Raw genomic sequence first — 23,697 nt, forward strand, 5'->3', positions numbered from 1 at the left:
AGAGTGATTTAAATGCATGGGGCTGTACAGAGGACAGAATCAGAGTCAGTCCACAAGCTCCCAGCACAGCTGCAGACAGTCAGTCCTGTCTGTCTGTCTGTCTGTCTGTCTGTCTACATGGAGTTTTACTTTGATAGATAATGACAACAACTCCTTTTGACTGTATATGAGCAAAATGCTCCATGAATTATTCATTACCTAAGCAATATGTTGCCTATCAAAAAACACCAATACTAGAAATATTTAAGCACATAATGTTTGACAGATGTCCATTCATATCCATGAGCCATGTCACTGTGAACAACAGCTTTCTATAGAGTATTTCCTCAATTGTTCCATTGAGGCACTCCATACCTTGCTCCTTTTTTGCCATATATCTCATCTATAAGTAATGTGGTATGTGACATTGGTTCATTGTTATAATGATAACAAACATTAAAGTATCATGATGTAGCTTTTTCTACCTTAAAATAACAGCTTCAGAATCATTTAGATGATACAGTATCTTGTAATCGGGTCATGGTGTTTATCGCTTTCTGCAGTTCTGCACTGTGAAGAAAGAGAAAGAATGTGTATTTGTCACGTTGTGAGGACATAAATGTGTTTACACTCACACTGTGGGGACTTGTCAGCCTTATGGGGACAAAATGCAAGTTCCATAAGTAAATTCTTAAATTTTCTTTACAATATCTCCAAGAGTGACAAGAGTGATGAAAAGTGTGTGTGTGTGTGTGTGTGTGTGTGTGTGTGTGTGCATAGATGTGGAAAATGCATTATTTTAGCAACTTTACTAGGTTTTCTTTAAAATATACCATACATTCCCATAAATCAGGTGAAAAGAATGACACAAAGTGTATTTGAATCTCTTTATTCAGAATTTATTTTTAAATACAAACTATTGTTATAAAAATGCAGAGACAGACTTGAATCTCGTGTGATAATAACCACTAAACACTGAAACTCAAAAGCTGGTAAAAAAAAAAGAAAAGAAGAAGTTAAAGTTGACACTATCAATGCAATGATAACATTATTGCTGTTACAGTACTAACATGTAACTGGCAAGGTAAATGTTACCTTATCTGGGACAAGAAACAGAGGCCCTTCCAACATGTGAAAGGGTAGGTACGTTCTCCTCAGCAGAGAACGTTCAATGTAGATTACACCAAGTTAGAGTCAGCGCTTCGGATCAGAAACAGAAAGTGTCTGCACACATCAGCTACACAACAATAACAAAAATAAACAGTGTTTTTTCTCAGACTTTCCCACATTTTCTCATTTAGGGATATGTGATGACCACATGTCAATCAACTGATTTATATTCAAAAATCATTATTGATTAATCACTATGTTTTATGCATTTATGTATCTCATGTAATCAATCTGTTTTAGGTACCAGGCTAGAAAAAAATTATCATTATAACTACTGGAGTACTTTTTGAACACTATTGGCTTCAGTGACCTCACAAACAGTCAGCAGGACAGAAAACAACATCAGAGATATCCTCTCATCTCCTTCCACTGCTTTCCCTGTGTAGGAGTTGGACTCATTCTGTTGACTTTTGCCTTGGGGTTGACCGAGAAGACACTCAAACGTTCAAGCAACAGAAAAAAAATGAAAAAAACAACAACATCGATTTAATTCTCAATGTTGGGTCAGGGTCTGCAGCTTGTTAAAGGACCATATGAAGTAGAACGTATATTATTGACCTTGGGAAGATTAATTTGAAGAAGAATTATGGAGAATTTTTCACAGCTTTTCAGCCACATGATGATTCAGCTGTCATCTAATATGGAATTTTAGTTACTCAATTCTGGTTGTATAAGGAGAGGAGATAGGCCTAATCCCAATGTCCACACTCTTTGAGGTGTGTGCCAGGTAAGTCTGCAAGGTTGTGTACTGAACCCCCCCCCCCCTCTTAATTATCCAGATAATGGTGCTGTAGTCGTAGAATAGGCCTATGTGATTAATTTAATTATTCTGTATGCAATGTTTTTTTATTCACAAACAGAAATAGTTAAATCACACTTAATTAAACAATGAGAAAGTAATACGCTTCTGAAACATCATGGAAATTACGTAACTTTTTCCAAACCTATAATATAAAGTGATTATCTATTTATTATTACCATTATTATTTCGGCCCCTTGCAGCCTCTCGCACTCAAACACTAACCAGGGGACATCAGCTAAGTCTGTGAGGGTTCAGGGCTTGAGGCCTGAGGGAGACATTGTGATAAGACCAGAGTCACCCCTGTCATGGCTCAGAAATAAGACAACTGTAAAACTTTATTATCAGTGCTCCTTTATTTTTCAGTTTTTGTATTCCTAGAAATATGAAGTCTCGCTTCATATTTGTCCTTATATCTGTTTCTTAGCTGTAGACAAATTCATTTTTCAACATGTTCAGCTGACCTGCTGTGCTCTATGGGCTTAGCTTGTAATTACTTAGATTTAATTCTTATTTGGAAATTAAGCAACTGAACATTTTTGGGGAAATTCTGGATTAAATTATTAGAAAAATATAAGACTGTGAAATACAGAAGAACATTAATGCCACATTACTGAAGCCACTGTCATTACCCTTAACCCAACATCATGAGCGTAAAGACAAAGAAGAGAGTGTGTGAGTTGTAGGGAATTGTGATGTGGTTTGATGGAATAGGAAGTGCAGAGCGCTGGACTTTCCCCGTTCTTCTCACAGAGTTTCACTCAGTTTGATTGTTACTGCTTTCACCTCTGAGTACTCAGCCAGGGCGTACTCTCCACTGAGAAGACAGAGACAACACATGAGGCAGGTTAGGGAATACAAAGTGAACAAGAATAATTAGAGAATATGAAATATGAAGAAACAGTAATAGTTCTTACAGCTCTCGTCCATTGCCTGACATCTTATACCCTCCAAAGGGAGTCTGGGCATGAAGGGCATTATAGCAGTTTATCCTTAAAAGAGAGGGAGAGTAATGGTTTGATTCTGTTTGTTGTCAGCTCTTTCATTTGTCAAGTGAACATACAAAAACCTTTAAACGGCTCAACTAAATTAAATTAAACAGATAAATCAAATCCTCTTTGCTGTGAGGACTGTGGACAGGGACTTACCAGACAGTGCCAGTCTCAAGGGCTGCAGACACAGACAGAGCTTTGTCCATACTTGTGGTAAAGACTGCTGACACCAGGCCATATTGTGAGGTGTTTGCTCTCTCTACGGCCTTCTCTTGGCTCTTAAAGCTGAATATACACTGCACCGGACCAAAGATCTAAGAGAGGAAAGATATCAGTCACAGCCACATGTAGAGAGTGGAGCCACACGTTTTCCAATGTTCGTGAGTAGCTTGCTGTGTGCAGAAAGGTCTGGTGTTTGTTAACGATGTGGTAATGAGGGAGAAAAACTTGTTATCTTTCTCTTTGTTAATAATGTGGATTCTGTGTTTCGTTTTCTGTCGACTGCTGATGAGTGTGCGGTTAGTTTAGATAGGAAGTTGTGCATAAAGTTAGTTGTGAAGCCATGTTTTCATGCTTCCTCATGTTAAAGCCTTAATTACTAGCAGCCATGCATTAGCACAACTTGAGATGGACAGGCACCGCTGCAAGCTGTACAGAGAACGACAACCTGATGCGGAAAAATTACTTCATGAGGACTTAAAGCTGCAAAACTATGATCTCAACCTGAAGACCTGGCAGAGTGATTACAGGTTGGAACAACTCAGGCGACAGAGTACATTGGAGACTGATCAACACTGTGCACAGATCCAGCACCTGGGAGAAGTAGTTCAGAAGGTTCAGAGCTTGCTCACAAAACTGATGGACTAGCCTTGTCCATATGACCAGATTTATTGTGATTTCAGTAGGTAGGGGGACGGTTCGGAATTCCGCCTGTTCACTGTGCAGCCTGTTACTCTGCACTGACTGTGGTGTAATTACACACTGGTCCACAGGGTGTCAGACTTTACTTACACTCTCCTTGTCTGTGTTGGGCCTAAGGCTGGATTCACATTGGATCCACCGTTACGCGAAAACACAGGTTATCCCATTCATTTTAATGAGGGTCGTTCGGCAGTGCGGGCCGTAGGTGGTTCCAAAAAAAAAACGCAGCCAGCTGCGGTGAAAGATTTGAGACGGAGTCAACTTTTGGAGAAGTCACAAGCTGGCGATCAGACAATGACTGAAGCCACAGTGGAGTGCAACGTAATGTGTCGTGCGTATTCACTAAGTTTAGCATTGTGCACCAGTTTAAAACACATACATGGATGCAGACGATCACTGTAGGCATGCTGTGGTAGAGGCATGACCGGAGATCATAAGCAGAGTAGAGTGGGTCAGTAGCAGGGTATCAGGGGTGGGTGGATCGATCCAAAAATATCAGTATTACCAATACTACATACTCCTTTTGTAGATTTTTCTATGTTGTGCTCATTTATTTATGTTTCATCCAACATGCAGTGATAGCTGAACACAAGAGGAGCATTGTTTGGAGCTACTTCACAGCTGTAGATGAAGCTGTGATGTGTGTAGTAAAGCTGTTCAATACTATGGCGTTAGAGTCTTTTCAGAGAGGCAGGGAATATCCAGGTATATACAGCAAAATAAATGTTTTAGTCAAACTATTTGGCTATTTTTAAATATGGCATACTTTGTTCACACATCCAAATAATATATTGAGCCCATTGGAACTTACCTAAATGAATTATTTTAATGAAACTAAAAAAAAATTATAGATCTCAAACCTGAAATATGAAAATGGCTGAATATAGTAACCTTTTAAAATATATAATTATATTATAATAATTATTATTATATATGATAACCTTTTTTGTATGTAGAAGAATTTTCCCCGCTTGCAGGACTAATAAAGGAATACTGATTCTGATTCTGGTTTGTATGTATGCACTTTCACTTTACATTAATAAAATACATGTGCTTGTTATTTGCCTCTAAAAACTGTTTTCAAAATAAAAGTATTTGTATTGGTATATCCGGGATATTGGCCTTGAATTACTTGGTATTGGATGGAAACCAAATTTTGTGGTATTTCCCACCCCTTACAGGCCATGTGTTTTAGCATGGATAATTACTACAGAGGGAACACAATAGATTGTGTAGCGTTAAGTTTCACTTTCACTTTGGTTTCGTCTTGTGTCCCAGTTTAAAACACAGTAATGATCTGCCTGTCATCCTGGTTGTTTACTGTTAATTTTTGATCGTTTATGAGGACAAACAATTACCAGTGGGACCAGCATGCTAATAGCATAACAACATAGTAGCTTCGTCTTTAGGCAAACTGATCAACGGGGGTTCCCAACAGTCACACACACACGGACCATTGGAGTGGGAACAGCCTGACGTTCCGAAACACCTCCATTCCGACACACCCCACTCCGACACACCGCTGTTCCGAATCCGACTTTCAACTTCCAATTACTTCCCAATATGTTTAGGGTCAGGGGTTCCACAATAGCCTTTTCGGAATAGCGGGGTCTTTAGAAAAAATGGGAAACCGCGGCATTACGATGAATGGAAGTCTATTTTCGGAACAGCAGGGTTTTTGGAAAAGCGGGGTGTAATCCATTGGAGTGACACCTGGCATTTTGCCCCACCATCAGATTTAGTCTGAATGTATACTAACAGCAAGGTTGCTGCATCGCTTCATCTGGAGTCGGAGTCCCACCTATTTCTACCACGGAACACACATGGTTCTCTGCAAAAATAGACCTGAAAAAGACCTGTAGACAATCATATCAATCATAAATGCCCTTAATGTTTTATAGTCTGTGTCTGTAAGAATATGTCACACACGAAGAGAATACACACAAGAGGTGAAGGGCAGTTTTTTTCCTGTGAAATCTCTTATTCTTTCTCTCCCTCACTCCCTGTTTCCCCTCCCACTTTCTTGCTCTGTCAGTGGGGTAAAGGAAAATCACATGATCATATTTACTGATAATTATCAAAGTCAAACTCCATGTTAACAGATAGGGCAGGCTCAGCAATGCAGCCACCATGCACTACACACGTATCCTGTAAGGCCAGCCTGTTTGCAATGAACTGAAACAAACTGTTACCTCTTCCTTGGCGATGCGCATGTGGTCTTTGACCCCAGAAAAGATGGTGGGGTGAATGAAGAGGCTCTTCTCGCCCACAGCTGTTCCACCATACTCCAGCTTGGCTCCCTCCTTCTTCCCACTCTCTATCAGATCCATAATCTTGTCAAACTGCTGTTGGTCAATCTGAAGCAGACAAGTAGACAAGGGAAGGAGACAGTTTTATCAAATGGGAACAAAACCAGAATTTGGGAAATTCACTTTTTTGTTGCCCCTAAACAGAGACTGAACCATAGTGTTTAGCCCAGTGTAGCTCACATGTTACATAAACATCATACAACATGCAAATTAGTGAACTTTTAGTGTTGGTAGGTGTGTCTTTGAGCGGACTTCCCTTCATATAAAATAATGAATGTGTAATATTGAGTCACACACATGTATATATATATACATATATATATAGTCACTTAAGTATATATGTATATACATATATATACACACACACATATATATATATTTATATATACATATATATACACACACACGTATATATATTTACATAAATATATATGTGTGCGCTCAGTCCACAGCTCATATATATATATATATATATATATATATATATATATACATGTATATATGAGCTGTGGACTGAGCCAGGCAAGCTGTTTCCCTCTGCTTCAGTTAGCGAGACTAACCATGTCCTGTCTCCATATCTGTACTTCACACACAGACAGACATGACATGAATACCCATCAGCTCATGTCACTCAGGAACAGTGAAAAAATGTATTTCTCAAACTGTTGACCTACTCCTTAAGTGACTTAAGTATTCAATAATTAAAGTGGGTGTACTGCCCTCAACAAGATGGTGCCTGGTGTTTTGCTTTCTGGTTTCTGTTTATTGGTGCAGTTTCAGCTCTCCCGCTCTGATTGCATTCACCAGGGAGGAAACATTTAAACATTTTAAAATCTGATCATACACTTGTCAAACTTTTTTACTACCTTTCAATCAACCAGAAAGTTTTACAGAGATTTTGACAGAGTTTTGCTTATTTATTCTAGTCTGTGTTCACATCTCACTTCATGCCTGTGATGGTGAGGCCTTACAACACCTGGCTGATCAGATAACTTCCACAGAGTGCAACCATCCAGACAAACCTCATCCATGAACAGCAGAAGTAGAGACAGCACATAAATTGTCCCACCAGTGTAAAAACCACACTGGACCATTGCTACAAAATATTAAATTAATAAAAAATTAAATAAAAAAAAATAAAAAAATCCTACAGGTTGGCAAACAGTGCAGTTACTGCAGGTTTAAACATTCATCGTCTATAAGTATTCTAGAATGTTGAGTGTGTTCCTACCTGTGGCCCGTGTGATGTCCGGGGGTCCAGTGGGTCTCCTATGACAATCTTCTTGGCGTTTTCTATGCTGCGACGCACAAACTCTTCATGAATACTTTCCTCCACAAAGACACGTGATGCAGCTGTGCAACACTGACCCTGGTTATAAAACGCTCCTTTCTGGGTTTCCTCCACAGCCAGCTGCACTGTGGACACATTGGTATTGGTTATATCCGTTTTGGAACCTTTTCAATTTTTTTCTTAACTGTGTATTTTTGACAATTTGGTTGTTGTTTTTTTCATTGAAAGCTCCTATTGCCTATCCTTTCAAATGCAGAGTCATTTTACAGATCTTCTGATTTTTTCACCTTTTCTTGTTTTATTTGTTATGTGTGATTTAAATTGTTATGGACACTGAAGGAAGATGAGTGACCACTATGTAGAGGCTAACAGGGATCCAAATAAAGAAACTTTTGCTTTTTCAGGAGAAAATTACACTTTCTCTTTTCCATTATGCATCATCCGTCTGGGATGATGATGGGGAGTTGATGATGGGCTATAATTTACATGTGTGATGTGCCAACTTTTTGGCTCCTTTGTCATTCCTACAGTCACGACTTCTCGTTGGTCTTAGTTGTCTTAACCATAACCATCCCTAATTATTCATATCATTAAATCTTAACCACTACTACTTCCATATGTATTTCATACAAAAAAGTGCTTGTTTCGAGTTGTCTGCAAAGAGAGTAATTGCTGTTTACTGGCTTTTAACAGGTACTGTTTGAAGGACATGACATTGGAGTGTTCAGTCCAGCAAACACAAATACCATCAGTCAAATGGCATTATATCAACATATTACACATGAAAGGTTCAGTAGTGGCTGTATTTCCAGTTTAGTCTGGTACAGTTTGCTCTACTGCACATTCAGCAGCAGAGTAGCTGAAGCCAGACAGGGTTCTCTGCAGCTGTGCATTAAACCACTAATCAATTAGTATTTTTTTGACAGTGTGTCTGTGAGATCTTACAGTTGTGACATGACAGGAAAGACACAAAAAAGGTTAGTTATACAGGTGAAAGATGAGACTTGCAGGCTTAATTCCACAGGATTTCTGAGCAAAGCATTTCTGAGTAAAGTAATTGAGTAGACTTTCATGAGGTCAAATCTGCCTCTCATTATTGCCTGGGGCTGCAAAGGTGTGAGATAGCAATATACTAGGTAATATTGTGACTCCAGTGCATCCTGAAATAATCAAAATCCAACATTTTGATGTTGCATGTCATTATTCAATATAAGGGAAAGAGACAGAGAGGATGTTCACTTACAGTCACAGTCAGCAAACACAATGCAGGGGTTCTTCCCTCCCAGCTCCAGAGTCACTCTCTTCAGATTGCTTTTGGCTGCAGCTTCTTTGATCAGCTGGCCCACCTGCACACATGACAGTAAACAGCTATATCTGACTCTGTCATGGGGTAATTATACAAAGAAAACAAAAAAAAAACCTGTACCATATACCAGGCCATATACTGAGAAACAGAGAGATGTGAGTGTAAAGCCGATGATTTGATGATAGGAATCTCTTTTTAATGCTGATGAAACCGTTATGTTAAAGAATTGAGTCTTTGGAAAACAGAGTCCTGCGGATTCAAAAAAAAATCTTGGGTGAATAATGATAATTGTTCATTGTTTATGCTCGTGCAAGGTACTGTGTTGTGGGTCTCTGTGAATGGCGTGTGCATAGAAAGGTTAATGCTCACTGCACCACCCATGGCAGTATTTCTCCGAAACGGCAGGAGGTGTACAAATAAAACATTCCGTAAGGAAGCAAAAAGTCAATAAGTGTTACCATGACCATGTCCCGTGGCTTCACACTGCTACACAGCTCCTCAATGAGGAAGAATTGCAGTTAATTGTGAACTTAATTCAATTGTTACTTTAGTCCTAGAATTCACCAGCCACCTCTAAATTAGGACTGTGAGTGTTATGTATAGGTAATGATTGATCTTGTTAAAAGCAGCACTGCACCACTCCAATGCCTTCCAGAGTATTTAACTTTCATTAGTTTGTCAAAATGATGGTTATGCAGGAGAGCTGTGTTGTCATTACTCACATGTCGGCTGTAATGCAGTTTATTTAGGGCCATTATTAATCACCCAGAAAATCTCATATGGAGAGGGCAGAAAAAAGTATCGGTAGCTTATGAGAAGTTACAGTACTGTGTACCAGTGAGTACTGGCCCACTTCTAGCTCTGGTTGTCATACACGATAATGTACCTCTGTAGAACCAGTGAAGGCCACTTTGTCGATGTCCATGTGGTTGGCGATGGCTGCTCCTGCTGTGGGACCGAACCCTGGAACGATGTTCACAACTCCAGGAGGGAACCCCGCCTGAAATGGCAACACAGAGTGCATGTTGATATAGGGAATCAGCAGTTATATAAGGAATAGCAAAAAAAAATGTTTTATGGAACAGTAATTCAGTATTGTTTTTACCATCTGTCTATATAACAATTAAACGACTTGTCACTGTGTCTCATGTTTTTTTTTGTCTACATATTGTAACATATTAACATTTATTAAACTGAATTAAATTGCATCTGTCAAAAGGCTGAAAAGAGGTATAGGTGTATAATTGGCCTAATTCTTTTTTATGTGACTTTCTTGCACTAACAGATTGGGCTGCTGATACCCTGGAGTAAACTTAAACTACACATTTTTTCTCCTCAGAAACAAGAAGGCTACATTTCATTTTATTGTGTAAAGCTTTGCAAGAAAAAATCCACTTCACTTGCAGCAGACATCCCTCAAAATCTCATCAAACGCACCAGAGATTTTGAGGGATGTCTGTCTACGATGTGGCCTGATTGGGCCACGCGAGTCCACAACCCTACGTAAGACAGCCTCCCCCATTTTGTTGTAAGATAAACTGATGAAGGTCTAAGTACCGAAACATTGTTGTCAATAAACTTAATTGCAGGTGAAGTGGACAGTGTGCGGGAGTCTTTTTCCTGATTTTGGCGGCCTTCGGTCTTCTCCTCCGCACCTGTCGACCTTAAGGTGTGCAATAGCTGCACTCTATGATGGCAGATTAAAATAAACGGACAGAAGTAAAAAATGTACACTTTTTGTGTAAAGTTTTGTCCAATATGTTGTTGATTTACTTCTGAAGCGTGTATGTTAGCACATAAAGTCCATTCTTGTGAAGCTGTTAGAAGATTACTGTACAGTGACAGTGAAACCACACTTTGAAAACAGTTGAAGTATTCAGGTCCAGATTGTCTCCCCTGCTGTGAACAGTAACTACCAAAACATAAGCAGTCCAATCACATAAAAAGTAGGATTTTCTATAAGAACACATCTGTTCAAGAAGACGACTGTCAGAGGCTTAAAGACAAAACCACTCTCAGTCCACAGCTTGGATCAATCCCACTGTACATGTTGAGCCCAACATCAGACCTCTTTGATGAGCGATCCAACATGGAGGGCTGTGAGGGGGGTCTGCTCTGCTGGCTTGATGACCACAGTGTTTCCACAGCTCAGGGCCGGTGCTATCTTCCACATGAACATCAGCAGAGGAAAGTTCCACTATAGACAAAAGAACACATGTTAGTTGACTGCTTTTCATAGGTAATGGCACTACGAGTCTGTTAAAGCACACTGTCACAAAGAATTTGTTTGCAGGGTGGTGGGGGTCACCCTTCAGGACAGGGTGAGGAGTTTGTACATCTGGAAGGAGCTTGGAGTAGATCCCCTGCTCCCTCAGGCTCTGTTCAATCCTGGAATTAGCATCCATCCTGAGTGAACTGATCACAAGTGGACAGCTCTGAAATTAAGTCCATCAATTCAAACCTGTCCTTAACAGGGTCTGGACATGTGTTTCGACTGACTGCTTGTGATCAGATCTCACTTCCTCACTCTACATGCAAATAAACACATACATTGCTGGAAGAAACAGATGCAATGCAGATGTTTTTTACACAAAGAAAGAAAGAACTTCATGTTTACATTTTGCTGAATTAATAAAAGAGTGATTTTAAAAGACTCTGCTCCGGCATAAAGACGCACCACTGTGTCAATTCACACAGCACGCCAGCGCTGCAGATCCAAAAGAGGCGTGATGGTACACGTCATGATGATGACGTCTGTGTGTTTTGTTCAACGTGTTTCCCCCGGTGTCCCCCTGTTAATCTAAACATGTACCCACTGACTGTTTATAATCATATGGATGCTGTTATAATGTGTTGTGGTTGAGATCCTGACCAACCAAACGTCCTGGAAAGTTTTTCACTCTAAATGTGCATACACATGGCTATAAGAAAGTGGTCACAACCAGACCACCTCTGAATGTGGTCTGAGTAATCGGATCTCCAATGCATCCTCAAAGCATCTTGGGTAGAGCTGTCCACTTGTGATCGGATCACTCAACAGGGGTGGGAATACCAGGTCTGAACAGGGCCTCACATTGAGAGAAACCACTTTAGGTGATTGGGTTTCTGATAAGGACTCCTCCTGGGTGCCTTCCTTTACAAGTTTTCTAGGCATGTCCAAGTGGGAGGAGTTGCTGGGCAGACCCAGAATGCACTGGAGGGACTACATGTCCAGTTTGGCCTGCAAACATTTTAAGAAGGATGTCAAGGTACCTTACCTAGCCTACTGCCACTGCTACCGAGACACTGATAAGATAGCTGTCATGATTTGGACTTTGTATGGAGTTTTCTCTGCTTCCTGCCTTGTTTTTTTGTGTTATGTGTTCTCAGAGGAGCTCTGCAGAGCCTGGGAATGGCTTACCTGGATGGCTGGAGCTCCTGCCTCTAACGGACCTGCAGCTCATCTGATCATCAGTGCCAGCTCAAATACTCTGGTCTTCTCTCCACTCACTGCCTGATTGTTTCCGCTCGTCCTTGTGGTATATGGCTAAAAGGCTTGTACTACTATTTGTAACTCTTTGTTCCTGTGTATTCTTGTGCTCCTTAAGACTAATTTTGTTCTCTCTTCACCTTCACCAGAGCATGTGCGAAGTCCGTGTTCTAGCTGCACAGCCATCCTGCCGCCCAGCCTCTTGCACCTCTGCCACCTGCCTTAACTCTACTGTGGATTCTCTGAGTCTGACTCACCGGTGCCTTCACCTTAGCCTCAGCCTGCACCATCGTGAGCCCCAGCTAATCCGCCTGCTGAGCAACCAGCCTGAGCCTGAGCCTGAGCCTAAGCCTGAGCCTGAGCCTGAGCCTGAGCCTGAGCCTGAGCCAGAGCCTGAGCTTCCTAATAAATTCCTTTCAGCCTTTTCCCTGTCTTGGTGTCTGCTTTTGGGTCTGACTTACAAACCATCTACAAATCATAACAATACCACCTGTTATCAATTAATCTGTTTACCTGTGGAATATGTGTTTTTGGAGCATTCCACAGCTTTTCAAGTCTTTTGTTGCCCCTGTCCCAACTTGTTTGCAACTTGTTGCTGCCAATAAATTCAGAATAAACACATATTTACAATATGTTGTCTTTGTACTGCTTATGAAAGTGTATTGTCAAAGAGGATCAGAAAATGATCACATTCTGTTTATTTATATTTTAAGGAGCAATCAGTCATTTTTGGAATAGGAGTATGTCAAATGACCTGTGTTTAAGTTTTTGGTTTTTTTTGAGAGCATTAGTTTATTTCCATGACTTAGTTCTAATTATCACTGCAACAGTCTAACATGGAAATAACATCAATCATGTCAGAGGCACAAACTCCAGGCATCAGTACTTTGCTTCATCACTTGGATGCTGTTCTGGATCTGGCCCTAATATATAAGAACATAAAAGAAGCCGTAAATCATCTCGACTGGGGATTATTCAAAGTAAACACATTTTGAAAAACAGCTAATTTATTTTCCAGTTGCTCGTTTCCATGTTGGAAACCAATGGACGAATAATTGGGCACTTAAACCCAAATAAGACAGCAATACATGTGAGTGCTGCATGCTTATTATTTAGGCATTGTTAACTTTTACAACACTTTGGAAACACACAGCACCATTAAGGGATCTTGGGATCACAAGCTGAGAGAAAGGTATCCTGTTTGCCTCTTACAATGACTCATGTTGTGTGTGTGCCAGCAGTACTTTCAGTAATTACACGTCCTTCAGTATAAATTTCATTTTTTGATATCATCGCCTATGTTAAACAACAGCTGTTTTGTTCCTTTGTTGCCAAAGCAACATTAGAGGTTATAGGCTCAAGATAAAAACTGAATGGCCATATTCTGTCTTGATGTTGAAATTATACTCATGTTTCTGCCTGGAGCTATGACAAAAAAACACAATACGGTGAAACACCAAACATTGCCCCACCCTGAATTTGATGAAGTTATAATAAAAGAAAAAAAATACTTATAGTCCAATGTGTGAAAGTAAATACAAGCAGCACAGCATTGGAGCTGTGTGTTCCTCTAAGAATAGCCCTAAAGGGATTAGCAGAGAGGAGGTCTTGTTTAGGGACAGCAAAGATTAAGATAAGGTTTCTAGTGCACTTACCACAGGTTCATTCCATCCTCACACCCACACATTGCTTTTCAATTGAGTACAGTTGCTTCACTAGCACTACATATTCATGATCTGTGCTTTCTTAGAAAATTAAGCACAGTCTTCAGTGGTTCCAATCAAGCCTAGCTCCAAGAAAGTTAGCATTGTACTGTAAATGACAGAACCATTCACTTAAAGACTTTAACCTGCTGAAGGGCTTTCCTTCATTAAAAGGAACACTGTTAGGTTGTTACAGCCGGTGCAGAGTCAGATAAGAAGGTTGAAAGCTTTTTTATCTCTGCTTGTCCCATATATGAATCAATTAATAGAGGTGGATATGGTGCTATACTGTAAGTCAGCCTTGCTGCCAGTTTGTCCCAGTGGGAAACTACAGTACGGTGCTGGTACAGAGACATAGAAATTCCCTGTGACCCAAAAAGCATTTTCCACTAAGACACTACAGTAGAACAGGACAGCTTAAATTGCAAACAAGGTCAATAATGTCAGGGTGGGAAGCTCAAATGTGGTACTGCTGTGTTCTCGGTTGCAAGTCTAATAAACATAGAGACAAATTGTTATAATTTTGCTGATTCTTGATTTATCAGCAACTGAGAAGTCAGAGGATAGTGAAAATCTGGGGGGACCTTGGGCCATATTTCAAGTTTGTCATGCTGTAGCAGGGAAGGTAGACCCAAATGCATAAGATGGCAGGCAGGGATGAGGTTATAGTAAGGATCATGGCAATATAAGGAACAGGCAGACATGAAAAACACTAAGGCAGGTTTGTTGTAGTTTGCCTTGTGATCCAACAGAGGGCACACTCAAACTTCACTGTCATCTTGACCTATTGTATGCCCTACTGACTGATCAGGAAATTAAGCTAAAGTAAACATTATGTTGGCTTGCTATGAAATTCACTCACATCGCGTGTCATTGCAAATTAGTTTGACCTTCATTTTTTATTACCTTGATTTTTGGAAAAAGTGACAGCCCTTACATGGAACATATTTCATGATCAGAAATATTTCTTCAGACGTTTATAGCTGTTTTTCTGGCTCCCAGTGAGTCATGTGAACTCGACTGTGGTATAATTGTCACAGCCCAGCTCTGCTCCTGAGGGCTCGGACCTACCTTCTGTACTGAGCTATAGAGATAAGACTTATATCTATATTTTCAGACTCTGAACTCTGAGGCCATACTCGTGTGAGGATTATTAAACATACGTAGATATACAGTAAACCAGACTACAGCAGAGTCTTACCACAGTACATACGCACCACATTAGTGTGTTGGACTCCTCGAGGTATAAAAAAGTTATTGCGTAATGTTCTGATTTTTTTTTACATACTTATTAAGAACAGACTGTGTTACAGGAGAATGGTCACACATCATGAAGTACATTTTAAACACACACACACACACACACACACACACGCAGCAACAGTATATAAACAACAGTGCTATGTGTTGTTTTATTTTGTTTCAGCACCCCAGTGTGTATGTGTGTGTTTAATTTTCACACCATGCCAAAGTAGTACGAACAGTAATAAGAATTCTTATTCCGAGCAACATTATTGCTCGTAAATTCAAACCAGATCCCCCCTGGACTTACTGGAATGATGGCTCCACATACGCCAACAGGCTCGTGTTTGGTTAAACACATGAAGCTTTCATCTGTAAAAAAACAGAAACAGCACCATCACAATTGTTTACTTGGGCACTTCCAATATTGATTTATTTGTTTATCATGAACAGACCCATTTGGAACTAGAATGGCACTCAGTACAGCGCATACCTACACCAAGACCCAACAGTCACATTTTGTACTCAATCATGGATACCAGCCACCTAAATACGCCTGATTTTGTTCAAGATCCATACATTATTCCCTGAGAGAGTAACAAAAATGTTGTAATGTTAAAGACAGTGAGAAAAAAATTCTTGGATCCATTCCTTTACCCAAATCTGCACCAAAACTTTTTGGGGTCTATTCATGGCCAAGACCCATCCTCTATCGAAGTTTTGTGGAAACCTGTTCTCCAGTTTTTGATTAATCCTGCTGATAAACCAACCAACAAATGTACACAAGTGAAAACATTACCTCCATGACAGAAGTGAGGAACACTTTGAGGAAAAAGCTAAATCAATTTACATGATTTTTATTTTTTTAAATTCATGGACACAAGGGTTCGAACCGAAATTCTGATGCTGCCCCTCATTGGAGTCTTTAGCAGCAATGGCAATATTTTCCTTGTTGTGATGGGATGATCAAGTAGACATTTCTTGACATTTAATTCAGAGGACTCATTGATTTTTTAAATAAACTTCTCTTAAATTGAATAACTTTTATAAAAAAAAAATCATGTTATGGTAGGAGTGAAAATGCTTCTCTAAAGGAAGTAGGTAATGTGTTCCTCGAACATTTTGGTTTTAACTACACACCTGTAAGGTTTCATGACTGAATCTTGCATGGCAAAAAATCTGTTCACAGACAAAAGGTGCCATCAGGACCCCATTTTGCCATGATGACAACCCAAAGTCAAAACAGGCAAAGTTGAGCAATAAGTCGCAATTTGGGCTTTATAATAACCAAATTCCATGTTTAAGTTCCCCATACATTTTTGCTAAATTCCACTGTGCTCTTTAACTTTTTGTTGCAATTTATCTTTTGTATTGTTAAGCAGTTTTACATTCATTCTTTTACCCACCAGCTCCAACAGTGAGATCAATGCTCCATGTACATGAGTAAAGTTGCACCATACAACTGTCAGACTTAGCCTCCCAGTCTACACCCTGACCTTCTCTAGTTTCCTGTGTGACTGATCACAGACTGGCAGACTCCACAACAGAACTCACCTCCAGCTGCCTTTATCTTTGAGTCACTGGGTGAGTCCACATTCAATCGGAGCTTACTGAAGGTTACATTCACTCAATGAGGAAGTCAGTGGGGAATGTCCCCCGTACAAAAGTGTAACAGGGAGCAGTATGTAACACAAGAATACAGAGGGCCTGGCAGCCTCAGGCTATGCTAACACTGACATGCACTGATATTCTCATACCAGGTTCTACATATAAAATCAGCGGCAGAGCTCCACTGAAGGAAGCGATATCCCACTGGTGTGGTTTTTCAAAGAATCAAAAGTAAAACAACTCATTAGGTAACAGAATGGCAAAATAATATTGAGTTCTATATTATTGCATTAAGTTGCATTTTACTGTTTAATCTGGTTGAAATTAAGTTAATGTTACCTACTTAAGAGTAATAATTTTGTTATACATACATTTACATACATTTAAATATATTTAGATTTTATATGTGAAAAACTATATGCTTAATCAACTATTTGGGCTTTGAAGAGTATGAAAACAATATAACATAAAGATCACCACAAGGTCACTGAGGTCCGGCTCGTCTTTTCAGAAATATTTGTACTTGAATAAAAACAGTCACCTGGATCAGTCAGTGCTGAGTTTGAAAGAACGACTGAAGAAAAGATTAAAAAGTAACCACTGTAACACCGTCAGTGACTCGCTACCTGAGCTAGACAGGTATACTGCTATTAGTGAGCTAGTGGCACTGGAATGGCAGAAAAATTGCAGCCAAAACATTCCAATACTAACAGCAGTGAGTACTAATAATGGCCACGTTAGTTGTTTATGTTCATTATGATAATGTTAGGTTTTTTTCTACCATGTCAGTGTGAGACATGAGGTTGTTGGGTATAGTTAGTGATGATAATGTGGGTTAGGGTTAGGGGTTACACAGCCATGGAGCCTGCTCCTCAGTAGCTAACGCAGTAGAACCAAGCACACAGCCTCTGACCCAATGATTGAGTGAGCAGCAGCGGCTTTGACAGGCTGTCGTTCAGCCACTGAGTACTACAAAGCACACAACCCCTGAATCCGAACAATCCAGCCCAATCCTGCGGCAGCAACACACTCCTGACGCAGCTAAAGTCAGCTTAAAGCACACAGACCCCGAGCTGAACAGAGCTGCAGAGGCAGCAACAGCCTCCGCCGGCACAAAGCACAGACCTACAGCAGTAAGGAGCAAGTACTGTGCTGGGTAGCTTTTTGGACTGAGGTACGGTCATGGTGGCTATTTTGCTTGTGTTTATATGATTGTGCCATTTAACAGGGCTTGTTTAGGTATTTATTAATCTAAAAAGTTAAGAGACTGTAGCATGCATAGCAAACTAGCTGCTAATGCATCTTGCAGCTGGCAAACAGCGAGAGCTACGGGGCAGTTTGTGTAGTCAGGCAGTGCACATTCATGTGTTATGGAGGAGTGGCTCTGAAGGGAGAAGGTGGGATTTTTTTCAGTTGCGTACTTTAAATTCTGCTTGTATTTTGTCTTGCCAGCCCCAGCTTTAAGACTTTTTAAAATAAGGTTAACGTCTCCTGGGTGTAGTGTGATGAGGTTGGGAGGTGTATGATCGGCTGCTTTCTACTGTTCCCTGTTTTTTCCAGGGCATTTGTGATGAAGAACATGCTACACAACAAAATAAGCAAACCGTTCACTGGTAATGAAAAATGAGTCAATCACCTATTTTTAGCAGGTTTACCTGCATTTAAAAAAACCTGTATATACAGGCTAATTTTGGTGTACACATCAAAGACAGAAGCCAGAAGTTAGTGGGTTAGTGTCCAGTGTGAAAGAGGTATTGGACAGTAGTTTGAGGTGTGAGAGCATGGTGTTAAATACCTCGGAGAAAGTGAATGACAGAACTAGGTTTTTGATTAGAGATGCTTGATTCATTAATAAAGAAATAGAAATCCCACCATTATGGGTAATTTTATATATAAAACCCACACAATTATATATATATTTAAGTCAGTGTGATACATAATATTTACATACATAAGAAAACTCTATTTCAAAGTACGCCTTTATAGTGTTGGGGAAATTCACACCAACAGTCTTGCGTTGTTGACTTGTGCTTGGTGAGGTTTAATACCAAGGTGGGCAACAGGTCTTTTAGATTCTGTGGCACCAGGAATTGGAAAAGTTATAATTGCATATTAAACTATCACAATAAGTTGTATGTAATTTTTATGATTTATACTTTTAACTGTTTGTCTGGGAGCAATTTTATTGATGTTGGTATTCATTGTATTGTTTTTTAATGGTCGTTAGATGTCACCAGGACTGCATCATTGCTCTGTTTATAATCCTTGGATTTGTATCGTCCTCTGTCATTTTCAAGTTGTGTGTAATTTAATGTCCAGTTTTCATACTGTAAACTTTACTCTTTTTTTTAAACTCTCCGTTTAAGGGTTGGGCTTTACTGTCTAGCAGTAGTAAAACAACCTCAGTACTTGATTCACTGATGTCAAACTGACCAAAGTTGGTTTTGGCCATGTTCACTTGACGCCCAGGACAGTTAGTCACTGTTATTTTAGCAACAAGGATCTGTTTATCAGGAAACTCTGTAAATCACACAAGGTTTACGCAGAGCAGAAAGAAAACATTGTCTCCATAAAATGTGATCCAGTATCACCCAAATTAGTGAATAAAGTTAAACATTTGTGTTTTTGTACAGTTATCAGTGAGGCCTGGCCCCAGAAATACACATCTTTCTGACATAAAAGATTGATTGATGAGTGGATGGAATTATTGGTTGATACTTGCCTGATTCAAGCTTATGTGACCACACATGACATTTTTTTTTACAGGATAAAGACATGACTAGATTTTGATACAAAAATGTAAAGAAATTGTTGTTTTTTTGCATGGAAAGACCTTTTTCATTTCAGCTCAACTTTTGCATTGTTTGTATTTTTATCAATTGATTTTTCTTCCACAACACAACAGAACAACACAACGTCAGCGGCATCAGCTGGCTGACACCTCAGTGCTTGAAATAAAAAAGGGAAATCTGAATATCTTATTTACAACATGAAATGTAGTCCCTCAGTGCATCATCCTCTGAACACCACCAGGTGGAGCTCGTAACACACAGGCTGTGACAAGTAGCCTACACTCAAGGCTGCAGTAAATTAAAAAGTGGGTAACAAGTGTACGCTGGCTGAACTGCCCATAACAAGTAATGGGCAACTTATAAATAGGTCAGTAACTCTGTTTGATTTTTAAAAAGCTGGGTAAATTGACTTAATGTGCATTTACTTCCCACTACAGCTGCTACACTGTCATTCTGCACGCGCTGTATCAAGCGATACTCCACATCCTGTTCGCCATTTAACCACTTCTTCAGGCTGCAGCCGGCTGGACATTTGTTCGTGAAATGTTTTAACATGCTGTGAAATTATATTTCTATTATATTTTTGTCGACCGTACACAACGTATTAACTTTTAATCTTGCTAGCATAATGTTAGCTTTTTGGCTAAAGGCTGAGACGAACGGTTCAATGAGCTGAGGGTTTTTTTCTCCCGTTGCTAAGCATACCTGAGGTCCATCCTATTTACTGGAGTAGTGAACAGTGTTTCCAATACAAAAGAACCTTATGGGATTGTAGTGATTGTTTCAGCTATTAGTCAAACTCTCAGGTGTTGCCAGGGAAATGCAGTTATAACTTGTGAAAAACTATATTTTGATTGAAAACACACAACAAATTGTCTTAATGTCTTTTTCTTTGGTGACCATAGTATAAGTGGAATAAAGCCCTTGAATTAATGGACTTCACGGACTAGAGGTTGTAGGATATAGTGAACAGGTGATGTTTGAGGAGTTTTTTTTTAACATGTCCAGAGAGGAAGCGTTACAGATGTCAGCATGTTGTCAGGAGGAACATTCCAGAGGGTTGGGGCTGCGACCCTGAGGGCTCTGTCTGAGGGCATGACAGGATTTGTAAGTGAGAAGGAGGATTTTGTAGTTGATACGGAACTATATAATATTATAATGTATTATTATTATACATATAATGTATGTCATATCAAACTACAACTCAGCCATGTGCCTCATGACGACTGCTCCAGTATAAAAGTGGGGGATTAGTGGCTAAGTGGCTGCTGCCTTGGCGAGGCAATGAGCCAACACTGATTGCTAATCCTCAGAGACTGTTGCACCTCAATGATTACTATCTCAGCCTCTTCCTCTTCCTTTGTCCTGCCGTCCCTTTCGTCTCTCACCACTCTATTGGCATCTAATCGTGAGGAAAAGGCAAGTGTGTTTTGTCTATGTGCTATCCCGCAGAGGACACACAAAGTAGGATCTGACAAGAGGGGGAAGTGTTAAGAGGCCGGATGAGATAATACCCATAGCTGAGGACAGTCCTGAGCCAGGTCCAGTCACTTGCTCTTTGGTAATTAACTTGTTTTCCAATGATGCACTGATTACAGAGCCCCTGAGGGGACAGTTCCTCCATGTTTCTAGTGCACGCTGGAAACTCATCTCATGTGCATTAGCTTGTGCTTAATTAAATAACTTTTCTTATTCATATACTCATTTTGCACTATTTTGTCTTTTTGTGAGCACAAATAATTACTTCATGCTCTCAAATGTTTGCTAAATTTAATAAATCAATTGAGTAATTACAGCCATCACAATCAGTGTTGGGGGTAACTTGTTACAAAGTAATCGGTTAGAGTACCGGGATTACTTTTTTGTTTTAACAAGTAGCGTAATGCGTTAGTTCTGCAATTCAAGTAATCCATTATTGAGTTAGTTTTTCATAAAAGTAATCCGTTACTGGAAAAAATTGCTGTCTTTTCCTTTCCTCCTTTCCATGCATGAAAAATTGTATTGTGTAAAACATGTAAAAAGAATGTTGAATAAAGGTGACAGTCAGATGATTTCAGCTGCTTAGTGTTCATTTGTATTTGCAAATAGAAAACATGAAGTGGATGAAGAGGAATCGTCATTTGTTTTGTGTGAGTGTTTTTTACGGAAATGAAGATCTTCACATTTTAGTGCAAGAGTGTCATGCAGTGTAGGACACTGTTCTAAGTCTTGGTCGCAACACCTCAAAGTCTTGGTCTTGCTTTGGTCTTCATACACTCTGGTCTTGGCCATGACTAGGTGGTCCTGACTACAAGGTGACACAGCAATTGTGCTCAAGAAACTATCTTGAGTACATTATAAACTATGCTGTGCACTACAAACTAGCACATACCCCTGTCAATAGGCCACAAGAGACATTTTAGCAGCATTTTTTATGTCTAACAGAACAGATATTTGTAACATTAAAGCTGTTGAAACAGGCCGTTGAAACAGGCCACACAATAGCTCAATTTCACTCATGCTTTACACATAACTGTGACCAAGGGAAAGTCTTCAAGTCTATTTTTTCAAATGTACATAATGATGTATTCATTGATGGTGAATTGAGCTCCGAGTGCTGCTAAAATGCTGGTGACCTGAACAGCAGTACTGGACCTGAGCCTGTCCTGTGATAGAAGCTAAAGCTACTAAAGCTGTCTGTATGTGCAGCCACAACCACAACCACACAGGATATTTCAACTCTCTGATGGTTTCATTCGTGGAATTCTTGACAGTAAGAAGATGAGGACACACTCACCTACATGCAGACTCTTGCCGTGGATCTTGTCGGTCCAGCCTGCATAGTAGCGAAGGGTTTTGATGCTGCCGTCCAGGTCGATGAAGAAGGACTGCAGGAAGGGCTTCCCTGTGTCCATAGTCTCAAGGGTCTACAAAAAGCAGGAAAACTATTCAATACATTTTCTTGACTTTTTTTACTGTAAGTTTGCTAAAATTGTGGCAAAGTAATAATGGTTCCAGAGGAATATGATTTGTCACTGTAACTGTAAGTAGTGCAGGGTCACTAAAAAAAACATTTTTCATAAACAAATTCAGTAGCTTTGACCTGAAGGGTAATTATAATTTACTTCAAATTGGATCTGAACTCTGCAGTTTGGGACACCATTAATATAAGTAATAATAATAATTGTACTTAGTTACTTAAATTTTTAAAAATCTTTAAAAACCTTACAGGAAGTCCCAGTATGTTTGTCAAATTTTATGTGGCCTTTATATAATAATAGACATGTGCAAGTGATTAGATAACACCGTATAGAGGCTATTTTGCAAAGAAATTAATACCGGTGTGCCTTGAGATTTTGTGCCGGCCCTGTGGTGTGCCTTGGGCACAAATAGTTTGAAAACCACTGAACTAACGAGTGATTTTGTCTTTTCATGTCACTTGATTTGAATAATTTTTAGGAGTCGGAAGACATAAAAATATGCAGTATTTTACAAGAAAAAAACACAATTGTTTTTTTAACAGTAATTATGTTAGATCTTGGGGGTCCTAACCACCAGGCTGGAAAGATATTTAGAAGACAAACTGTTCAGTTTGACCTCCACAGAAAGGATCACCTGGATAAACTGTTGCCTTATTTCCAACCTGCCTGATCATATGGTTGCTCAGACTTTACTGTAGTGATGTGTTACAGATTGTGGCAATTACTTTGGCAAATGCAATGTTGTCAGAACTTATAAAAATGTTGGCCTCTTCTTGCACAATGCAGCTTGATAAATGTATTGTTGGCCATCTACAAACTCTTTCATTTCTCTGATGTACAATATACCAGAAATTTTAATATGATGTTATACTTGTCAGATATAATAACAATAATTACCATATTAAAAGCAAATTAATCTAGTGCCTAACAAAGGGAAAGAGTTGTATGAGGCTGAAATAGGTAGTTTCAATGTGGATCCAAGGGTTTTACAGTGGGATGGCAGCCACAGTGGTCTACGGCAATGTGCCATCTTGATAAGTGCATGGCAATAAGCCAAGCATGTCAAACAGTGTTTACAATTGATTTTGTTAGGGCATAATATTGTTTATTGTCAAATGTGATTTATGCTGTACTGTACCCTACCCCTTTCCAACAT

The 23,697-nt window shown here is 39.6% G+C and overlaps 1 protein-coding gene across 1 annotated transcript in view; it reads right to left on the reverse strand.

The window, feature by feature from the left end:
- Positions 1–862: 862 nt before the first annotated feature.
- aldh1a3 (aldehyde dehydrogenase 1 family, member A3) overlaps positions 863–23,697 on the reverse strand; it is a 25,040-nt gene continuing 2,205 nt past the window's right edge. The window contains exons 4-13 of the mRNA XM_084349754.1: positions 22,358–22,487; positions 15,492–15,553; positions 10,836–10,964; positions 9,654–9,767; positions 8,705–8,807; positions 7,402–7,586; positions 6,054–6,218; positions 3,097–3,254; positions 2,866–2,940; positions 863–2,765 (exon numbers count right to left, since the gene is read on the reverse strand). Coding sequence (XP_084205880.1) covers positions 2,696–2,765; positions 2,866–2,940; positions 3,097–3,254; positions 6,054–6,218; positions 7,402–7,586; positions 8,705–8,807; positions 9,654–9,767; positions 10,836–10,964; positions 15,492–15,553; positions 22,358–22,487 — 1,191 coding nt within the window. The 3' untranslated portion in view covers positions 863–2,695. The remainder of the gene's footprint in view (positions 2,766–2,865; positions 2,941–3,096; positions 3,255–6,053; positions 6,219–7,401; positions 7,587–8,704; positions 8,808–9,653; positions 9,768–10,835; positions 10,965–15,491; positions 15,554–22,357; positions 22,488–23,697) is intronic.

Source organism: Pagrus pagrus (genome assembly GCF_965226575.1).
Source record: "Pagrus pagrus genome assembly, chromosome: 1".
NCBI lineage: Eukaryota > Metazoa > Chordata > Actinopteri > Spariformes > Sparidae > Pagrus > Pagrus pagrus.